General features: G+C 49.7%; 1 protein-coding gene across 1 annotated transcript; it reads left to right on the top strand.

Annotated features, from left to right (window-relative positions):
* Nucleotides 1-1,555: 1,555 nt before the first annotated feature.
* Nucleotides 1,556-2,491, top strand: LOC147599769 (olfactory receptor 14J1-like). Its single transcript, XM_086753531.1, has one exon. It carries the CDS (start codon nt 1,556-1,558, stop codon nt 2,489-2,491), a length of 936 nt encoding a protein of 311 aa, XP_086609657.1.
* The last annotated feature ends 8,196 nt before the right edge of the window (nt 2,492-10,687 follow it).

The raw sequence follows: 10,687 nt of genomic DNA, 5'->3' as shown, positions 1-10,687 counted from the left end.
GCAGTGCCCTGCTGTCGGGAGGGGTCTGCAGGGTAGAGCTGAGCACGCAGCGGGTGGGATGGGGTCTGTGAGTGGTGGCAGGAAGGAGACCTGGGGACAGAGAAGCAGCTCCCAGCAGGGACAGCTGCAGGCAGCAGAGACATGGGCAGGGAGGGAGAGGGAGCTGCTGCCAGAAACGCTGTGGGAGTGGGGATTCGGGCAGCTCCCTGCCATCCCCTGCAGCGCAGGCTCTTTCCCAGAGGAATCTCCTGGTGTCCTCTGGCACCCAGCACAGCCTCTGCTGTCACGGGCTGTCAGGCTGCGTCTTCTTCTTGGCAGCTTGACCCTCACTGAGGACAAATTCCCCAGCACCTGTCTGTCTGTCCCTCTCCTTCCTCCCTTGGCAGGAGCACTGGGCTGTTTCTCTGTGTTCCTCCTCCTTTCTTTGCTGCCTTTGTCTCCCCCTCTCCTGGGGCTTTGGGTTCTGCAGTGTCGGGGCTGGCAGTGAGGTGGCCCTCACCTCGGGACAACCCATCTTTGTGACGTTCAAGGCCAGGTTGGATGAGGATCTGAGCAACCTGATCTACTTGGGGATGTCCCTGGTCCCTGCAGGGGGGTTGGACTAGATGACCTTTGAAGGTCCCTTCCAACCCTAACCATTCTATGATTCTATGATTCTATGATTCTATGACTTTGGACTCTAGCCCTGGGAGTGGTGCTGAGATGCGGCCTGCCCTCCACAAGGTCAGAGCACTCCCGTGGACTCTTTGTGCCCCAGAGAGGAGCCCCATGGAGAAGACACATCAGCACTGAGGCCATGACAGTGCTGCCCATCGCTTGTATGTGGCAGCTGCCATGGGCCCTGTGTGTCCAGGCTGGAACAGGAGAGCTGGGATCGTCCTGCAGCAGAATCAGAGAGAGGGTGGAGGGGTCTGGAGAGCTGCACTTGGAAACTGGGTTCCTCTGCTCTCAGCAGGGTCCAGGTTCTTCTACGGGGAACATCGGAGTGTGATCCTCCTCAGGCTCAAGGAGCTGCAGGGAAAGGGCAGCTGAGAGCAGGGCTGATGGACAGACCAGCTCTCCGTACCCTGCACTAAGGGGCAATTCCTTTGCCTGTCAGCACCCACAGCGTTTCACTTGGAGCGCAGCAAGAATGCCAAGGATTTCTGCCTCAAAAACACTCCTCGGGGGTGGTGAGGCAACTGGAAAAGAGTAAACAAACCCAGATTCCCACAGCGCTGCTCTGCATTCGGGTGAGTCGGGAAGGACAATGCTGAGAAGCTCTTTGGTATCAAAAGTGGAATTAATCTGAGATCACTGTGCTCCTATTTGCCTACTGCTGCAGGGCAGGACTGACACCTTCAGAGCCCAGGGCAGAGCCCCCACCTCCCAGTGGCACCCTCAGCCAGCACCACCTGGCCCTCACTAAAGGAGCCTGCCAAAGACCTTCCAGAACAGGGAGAGGCACTCTGGTGGTTTTCCATGAGAACTGGAATAGGTTTTGGTCAGAGAAGAGTGCCCTGACTTCTCACTGCCTTCTCCTCCTTGTCCAGGTCCCCACGCACAGAGGGAGCCAATGTCCAACAGCAGCTCCATCACTGAGTTCCTCCTCCTGGCATTCGCAGACACACGGGAGCTGCAGCTCTTGCACTTCTGGCTCTTCCTGGGCATCTACCTGGCTGCCCTCCTGGCCAACGGCCTCATCATCACTGCCATAGCCTGCGACCACCACCTCCACACCCCCATGTACTTCTTCCTCCTCAACCTCTCCCTCCTTGACCTTGGGACAATTTCTACCACTGTCCCCAAATCCATGGCCAATTCCCTCTGGGACATCAGGGCCGTTTCTTACACAGGATGTGCCACCCAGGTATTTCTTTTTGCCTTGTTGATAGTAGCAGAGTACTGTCTTCTCACCATCATGGCCTACGACCGCTACGTTGCCATCTGCAAACCCCTGCACTACGGGACCCTCCTGGGCAGCAGAGCTTGTGTCCACATGGCAGCAGCTGCCTGGGGCAGTGCTTTTCTAAACTCTCTCCTCCACACCGTCAACACATTTTCAATACCGCTCTGCAGAGGCAATGCTGTGGACCAGTTCTTCTGTGAAGTTCCCCAGATCCTGAAGCTCTCCTGCTCACATTACTACGTCAGAGAAGTTGGGCTCCTCAGCGTTAGTTTTTCTTTAGCTGTTGGCTGTTTTGTGTTCATTGTTGTGTCCTATGTGCAGATCTTCAGGGCCGTGCTGAGGATCCCCTCTGAGCAGGGACGGCACAAAGCCTTTTCCACGTGCCTCCCTCACCTGGCTGTGGTATCCCTGTTTATCTGCACTGCCGTGTTTGCTTATCTGAAGCCTCCCTCTGTCTCCTCTCCACTCCTGGATGTGGTGTTGGCAGTTCTGTACTCAGTGGTGCCTCCAGCAGTGAACCCCCTCATCTACAGCATGAGGAACCAGGAGCTCCAGGATGCCCTGAAGAAGCTCATTCAACCCATAATTTTTCAGCAGATATAAGCTGCCCACATCTCCTCACAAGTGATTTCCAATGTATCTGGGGAACCTCCTGTGCTTTGGACACTTTATGTGTGACACTTCTGTTTCTACAGGAATGTCTGCATCCACTCCACTTCTCCAGAGACATGAACCCACTCTATGTGACCCAGAGGTCTTTGCACATGTGTCTGGCACAGCGGTATAGATGGCCTCCCAGGTCACATCTCAGTAATAAAAAGGGATTTTCTCAGTGCCGGTGTCTGAAGGTTCTGTTTTTTCTCCAAAGCTGTGGTCAGGAATAGGCTGTAGAAATTGCCGCCACAAAGCCGTGCTGCTGTGCTGGGGTTCTCCTTGGGCTGAGGGGAGAAGGGCATGGGACGATGAACTAGGGAAGGAAACTTGGGCTAAGCTTCCACTTGTGGGTGCCCACTGGCCCCAGAGATGGTGAGTGATCAGCAGGGATCTGCCAGGGACTCTCTCCCTGTGACTCCCACGCACCACAGCCTGCTCGCTCTGCAGAGCAGCACCACCACCTTGGGTCCCCACAGGGACCACGGGAAGAGCACAGAAGCACCCGATCAGGCCAGGACAGACACAGGCCCTTGGGGAAAGGCTCTCTAGAGGCACACACATCCCTGGAGAAGAGCAAAGGAACAACTGTCTAGTTTCCAGGGGAAATTAACGACACCTGGACACCCAGGGGATGCTCTCCCAAAACAACTGTCCCAGACTGGTCCCACACACCAGCCATTTCCATCTCTGGCCGTACATTCCAGTCCTGAGGAGCGGCCTTTGCTGCATGGCCACCGCTGGCCTCCTCTGGGGCTCAGTGATGCCCAACTCCATGCTGTTATTCACAAAAAGGAAACGAGTTTCACACGAACACTCATCACGTGCCCACTTTTGGCACAGCTGGGCTGTCAGCCAAGCCCGTTCTCAGACAACTCCAGCCAGATGAAGTGCTCATGGCCCTGTTTCAACAAATTTTGAAAATCTCCATTGATTGAGATCCCACATACAGTCCTGGGTCCATACTCAGACCTCTGGCTCTCAAGATTTATCAAACACCCAGCATGTGCAGCTTCTCTTTTTGGGCAAAGAAGAGGTGATTTGGGGAAGATCAATTTAATTTATTGCCAATTAAAATAGATTTAGATGGTGAGAAACTCTGACAAAATATTAAAGACCATTCCCCAACCTCCACTCCCATTTTTCCAAGGCTCAAATTGCTCCATTCCTTGTTCTTCTACCCGTCCAGACCCAGAGAGGAACAGGGGGGATTGCGAATGGGGACTCATGGTAATTTCTGCCACTCTACTTCCCTGAGAGCATCCATAGAGTTCATGGCCCTCACCAGCCTCAGCTGGGGCCTTCTCCCACACCTCTGTCTGTGGGCCCACCAGCTGGACAAGGGGAAACATAACCCCCATTTTTAAGAAGGGGAACAAGAAAGACCCAGGGAACTACAGGCCAGTTAGTCTCACCGCTATGCTTGGCATAGGAGTGGAGCAGATTGTCCTGGAAACTCTGCTAAGGCACATGGAAAAGAAGGACATGGAAAAGAAATACGTGGAAAAGAAGACAACACGTCCAAGTGGAGACCGGTGACAAGTGGCGTTCCTCAGGGGTCAATATTGATACTGAGGCTGTACAGTATCTTTGTTGATGACATGGACGGTGGGACAGAGTGCACCCTCAGCAAGTTCATCAACAACACAAAGCTGTGTGGTGCGTCAGCACACTGAAGGGTAGGGATGCCATCCAGAGGGACCTTGACAGGCTGGAGAGGTGGGTCCATGCAAAGCTCATGAAGTCATAGAATCATAGAATCATAGAATGGTTAGGGTTGGAAGGGACCTTCAAAGGTCATCCAGTCCAACCCCCCTGCAAGGAGCAGGAACATCCCCAACTAGATCAGGTTGCCCAGAGCCTCATCCAACCTGGCCTTGAACGTTTCCAGGGATGGGGCTTCCACCACCTCTCTGGGCAGCCTGGGCCAGTGTTCTACAACCCCCTTTATAAACAATTTTTCCTAATATCTAATCTAAATCTACCCCCCTCTATTTTAAAACCATTATTCCTTGTCCTGTCACAACAGGCCCTACTGAACAGCCTCTCCTCATCTTTCTTGTAGTCCAACAAAGACACGTGGAAGGTCCTGCACAGTGGTCAGGGCAATCTCACGAGTTCTCTCACTTTTACCCTTCCAATTCTCTCCTCCATCCCGCTGTGGGGGAGTCAGCGAGCAGCTATGGAGTGTTGAGCTGCCTGCTAGGGTTAAACACAACAGTACTTTGGGATAGTAGCTCAGAAATAAAATGTTCCAAGTCAAGAAGTGGGATAAATGTTGTTATTTTATTGCAATTAATAATATCACAGCAATTAAAAAAAAAAACCAAAAGGAAGAAAAGGTAGTGGTGACATTTCCTGACATAACCTGGGAGTCTTGTAAGATGTATGGGTACATTATCGATGCTGAAATAGTATGTATTCAAATATTTTCCTCAGGGAATCCTTGATCTCCTTGTTCCTCATGCTGTAGATGAGGGGGTCCACAGCTGCAGGCACCACTGAGTACAGAACTGCCACCACCACATCCAGGGATGAGGAGGACATGGAAGGGGGCTTCAGGTAGGCAAAAATAAGTGCTGACAAACAGGGAGACCACACTCAGGTGAGGGAGGCACGTGGAAAAGGCTTTGTGTCGTCCCTGCTCAGAGGGGATCCTCAGCACAGCCCTGAAGATCTGCACATAGGACACAACAATGAACACAAAACAGACAAATGCTAAACAGGCACTTGTTGGATACCTGGAGTACCAGGGGCACTTAGTGAACAATCCAGACCGAATGGAATTGTTATGTTTGTGAGCAGCAGGCCTCAAGGACATCACTGAAGCCGCTTGTGAGAAAGTACTGAAGCTGCCTGTAAGAAAGTACTGAAGCCACCTGTGAGAAAATAATGAGGCAGCCTCTGAGAAAGTAATGAAAGTTCCTGTGAGAAAGTAAACGAAGCAACCTTGAGAAGAAGGAAAACAGCTGGCATACGTGACTGGGGGCTGAACGTGAAGCAGGGTGCAGGTGGAGAGAGCCGTGCGCGTGAACGTAGAGACTTAACGAATCATATTTTAGCTAAGAGCGCATGCATGATATAGTTAACCAATTAGTAGAGAGCTTGCGCATGATACGGAATTAGAAGGGCTATATTAACCGGGATGTATCAACAGTAAATTGGCATTTGCTTGATCATATTGGTTGTGTGCAGTGTCCATGACTTCAGCATCAGCAGGTGGCGCCCGTAGAGGGACCCTCAGAGAGAGGGTACAGGGACCCTCAGATCGGTGTTGGACATCCCGACGGAACCGAAGAAGGAAAGAAGAAATGAGGGGGCGGAAGCCAGTCTAAGTCGAGTGCTGCCCCGGCACTCAGGAAGTCTCTATAGCGCAAAAAGGTACAAAAGGTACGAAGGGAATCTCGTCTTGGCCGGTCGAGCAGCTGGGGAGGAGATGGGGTCCACACTGACCAAAGAGGAGTCAGCAGTCATTAAGCTCCTCCAACATATGCTCTCTATGAGAGGACTGAGTTATGACTCGGCCGTCCTAGAAGCTTTGCTGCAGTGGGCAAACAAAAGGGAATTAATCCCCACAGTTAATGATGCTTTTGAACTCCCGACATGGGAAAAGATAGGAAAAGAGCTGTGGGATTGAAATAAGTAAAGGATCAAAGGAGGCGAGCAAACTCTCCACCGTGTGGAGGCTAATTAACGAAACATTGATAAGTATGAAAGCCAAGCATTCAGTTGCCACATCTGCTTTTGCGGCCTTAACTCCAGCCGATGGGTCCACCTCCACTACTAGCATGCTGTTCTCGGGTTTAACGAGCCCTGCCACCGCCCCGGCTCGTGCTGAGGGTGGGGGGGTTTGAGCCCCAGCAAGGACTCCAGGAAATGCAGCCACAGCCCCTATAACTATAGATATGTGGGCACCAGAGGGAAAAACTGCCAAAGGCTTTTCACCACCACCAGATGTACCACCGCCAGGCACCCCGCCACGCTGTGCCAGTGCAGGCTCAGTCACAAGCCTTTTCGTCGGCGCCAACAGCTCCAGTTTATCCCCCATTACCACCTTCTTCCCTGCCACCATGGCGTGAGAATCATAGAATCATAGAATCACATGGTTGGATGGGACCTATAAGATCATCTAGTCCAACCGTCTTCCCACTACCATTGCTGCCACAGCTACTAAACCATATCCTGTAGCTTCTCATCAAGCCGCCTCTTGAACACTGCCAGGGACGGAGACTCCATCACCTCCCTGGGCAGGCCGTTCCAGTGCCTTACCACTCTTTGAGAGAAAAAGTTTTTCCTCAAGTCCAATCTAAACCTCCTCTGGTACAACTTGTGGCCATTTCCTCGGGTCCTGCTTGTTGCCTGGAAGAAGAGGCCAAACCCCCGCTCATCACAACCTGCCTTCAGGAAGCTATAGAGTGCAATGAGGTCTCCCCTGAGCCTCCTCTTCTTCAGACTAAACAATCCCAACTCTCTCAGCTGCTCCTCATAAGACTTGTGCTCCAGACCCCTCACCAGCTTTGTTGCCCTTCTCTGGACATGTTCCAGGGCTTCAATGTCTTTCTTGTAGTGAGGGGCCCAAAACTGAACACAATACTCAAGGTGCGGCCTCACCAGTGCCGAATACAGGGGGATGATTACCTCCCTGCTCCTGCTGGCCACACTATTTCTAATGCAGGCCAGGACGCCGTTGGCCCTCTTGGCCACCTGGGCACACTGTCGGCTCATGTTCAGCTGAGCATCAACCAACACCCCCAGGTCCCTTTCCTCTTCACAGTCCTCCAGCCACTCAGCTCCGAGCCTATAGCGCTGCATGGGGTTATTGTGGCCAAAGTGCAGGACCCGACACTTGGCCTTGTTGAACCTCATGCCATTCAGCTCAGCCCAGTGATCCAGCCTAGGATTCCAGTGAGGAAGAGGGGGATGAACATTCATCCGGCTTGAAGGACGCACAGCTGCAAGAGACGCTGAAAAGGCTGGAAGCCCTAGAGGTTCACCTAGAAGCGTCGCTGGGAAACTTGTCAACTCCTTCGCCTGTGCCACATCGAGACCTGCTAGCGTCCAACCTATTCGTTCCGAACGGAGCATCGGGTGAGATCAGTCTTTTTGCACCTTTGCAAGGGATGCCGGCGGGAGGGGCTGGGGATTTGAATCCGATAGTGCAGTGGAAAGAGGTGATTCGAGATGCTTTGATAGAAGGAGAGCCTTTTCCCATGGCATTTCCATTTGTGACCAATAATACTGGGAGAAGTGTGTGGCAAGCATTAGACTGGAAAATATTGAAGGAAGCTAAAAGTGCAGTTACTCAGTATGGGCTAAAATCATCATATACTCAATCTGTGTTGCAGCATATTTTTTTGTCACAGTTGTTAGCTCCTTATGATATTAGAATGATTGTCCCGATGCTTTTGCTACTGTCGCAGCAGCTGCAGTTCTTTCAGTACTGGCAGGCTGCTTGTGATAGGGCACCTGCAATGCCTCGACAACAGGGTGATCCATTATTTGGAGTGCAAACTCAAATGCTGATGGGAGCGGGACCCTACACAGGATCTGATTGGCAAGCGCAATTTGCTACCGAAGTGTTACAACTGGGCCAAGATATGGCTTATAGAGCGCTTGCTAGGGTGTACGATGAAAAGTCCGGACCTGCCTTTACGTCAGCAAGGCAAGGTCCCACAGAACCATATGGGAAATTTATTGATCAGTTGCACATTGCAATTATGGCTCACCCTGATCTGGATGATGACATGAAAGGAAAGTTCTTAGATATGCTTGCCTTTAATAATGCTAATGAAAAAAAAAAAAAAAGAAAAAAAAAAGAAAAAAAAAGAATGAAAAAAAATTAAAAAAAAAATGAAAAAAAAAGAAAAAAAGAGAAAAAAAAAACAAACAAAAAACCAACTAAGAGAGCCCTTAGTGTGCTGCCAAAGGATCTAGTACAGGGCAACAACTGGAAGCTGCCGAGCGAATGTTAGAACAAGAAAAGGCTACAGTCATGGCTGCTGCTGTAGGTGCAGCAGTTAAACCGTTGATATCAATAAAGTGGCGCGTGATTAACTGACTGCAACCCCCATTCCCTCTTCCCGCCCCCCATCCCTGTCCCGCTCAGGGGGCAGGGGAGGGAGGTGGAGATGGTGTTAAGCCCGGGAAGAGGGAGGGGTGGGAGGAGGTTGTCTTGTTCCTTTTTTCATTATCCTACTTTGGTTTTAGTGATGGTCTGTTTTGCTTGTAGCGGTGGCTTTAAGGATCCCTACCTATTCTTGTCTTAAACCTCGGGTTTTAGTTTTCTTTCCTCCTATAGGCCTGGGGCCACAGCCGCCGCCAGGTGCCCCCACCCCCCCGCCCCTGACATGGTTAACAGATACTCCTGTCTGAGTCGAGCTTTGTATAAGTGGAAGGACCGTTCCCTCTTATAACATGGGGGAAGGGATACGCTTATGTCTTTACAGGAGCAGTAAACAAGTGGATCCCTGTCTGTGTCATCTGTGGGTATTTCAGAACATGTTTGGTTGACCTGCCAGATACCAGTAGGACGGCAACTCTGTGTAAAACAGCAGCAACCATGAGTGCTGAGTGCTAACACTACAAAAGATGGAACTTTTTTAGATCAGTAAAGATGGACTTCTGTCTATTTTTTTTTTAACTATTCAAGAGCTAATGTTTCTAGAGGGGTAATGATTGTAAATGCTTTAAGATCTATACATTGCAACGACACAGCATGACGTAATCATGCGAGCACATATCAAAATCCAGACAGCATAAAAGACCTAAACGAAGCATACATAGCATTGAATCTGGTTGCCAAGATAATTCCAATTTTACTTGGAAACTAAGTAAAATTATTGCTGCTTCAGTCTTTACACCTGATGTGGCAAGTGCCTAGGCGTTAACTACGCTAAATAAATTGGACTGTTGGCTTGCTAAGCAAATAAATACAACTGCATCGGCACTATCAACGCTGCTAACTGATGTAGATTCTATATACTACGCTGCTTTACAAAACAGAACCGCTGTCAGCCTGCAGAGCACATATTTGACAGGCCTTGTTGCATGCGCTGGCCACGCATGCAGCAACACCTAGTCAGTACTCTTTCACTGAATCTGCTGAGGGGATAAACAGAGGTGGCTCGGAGTGAAGGGGAGAGGACGGACCCAGAGCACGCCTTATTTACAACAGGGGACGCCCTGAAGGTGCTGCGCCTGCCTCCCTTCTCTGCTCTGACCCAGCTGATCATCATCCTCTTGCTCGGCGGTGTCTTTGGCGTAGTTGGGTTAATAACAGAATAGATCAGCAATAGATTTTTTTTTTTATTATTAGCACAAAATCATGGTTGTCAGGATTTTGATGGGCTTTGCTGCGGGAATCTGTCTGATCATTCGGAATCTATTCACAAAAGTATTCAAAATTTGCAAAAAGGAGTACAAAAACAGCAACAAAGTGATGGTTTTGATATATTCAGAAATCTTTTGGTGACTTGATATAAGCTTGTTACTAATAGCTGTAGGATGCTTATTCATTCCTTTTATATATGTATTTTGATCTATATTCTGTGCCTTAAAATGTGTGCAGACTTTAACAGATAAAGCATTGAAACAAGCCTCTTCTCATAAACAAAGAAGGGGGAGATGTGGTATTTCGCTGAGCCAGTGCGGTGTCGGTGAAAGCACACCAACCTTGGGGGAGGAATGCAATCATGCTCTCAGGAAGAAAGCCATGGAATGAGAAGGGAAGCTTTAAGATACAAAACATTGTTAGCAGAATTTATGGTCAGGAGTACCAAGAAGCGCCATAGGAGGACCATGTTATTTTGGAAAATTGATGATGTTTGCTCCATTACGGAATCATACGCGAGCAAGAAGATCGCTAGAAGTATTGACTCCCCATTGTGACGGCAATTTAACCCTGTTGGGTCCAGCTGAGCAAATATCATTATCTTTATTTGTTCCTTGGGCAGCAACTGCAAAAACTTCAGCTAACTTAAATAAATTAGCTTGTTGGGCACAAAAGCAAATGAATTTAACCTCTAGCATGTTATCAGGATTATTAGAAGACATGGATAGCATGCGTCATGATATTTTTGCAGAATCTAGGAGCCATTGATTTTTTGTAATTAGCGCATAAGTGGGTCTGGATTGTTCAAAACAAAAAGG

This window comes from Chlamydotis macqueenii, chromosome 8, assembly GCF_036417535.1.
Source record: "Chlamydotis macqueenii isolate bChlMac1 chromosome 8, bChlMac1.mat, whole genome shotgun sequence".
Classification (NCBI taxonomy): Eukaryota; Metazoa; Chordata; class Aves; order Otidiformes; family Otididae; genus Chlamydotis; species Chlamydotis macqueenii.
This window is presented reverse-complemented; position numbering and strand designations above follow the sequence as displayed.

What these genes read in the sequence shown, in the direction of transcription:
- LOC147599769 (XM_086753531.1), top strand. Translation starts at nt 1,556, where the DNA reads ATGTCCAACAGCAGCTCCATCACTGAGTTCCTCCTCCTGGCATTCGCA.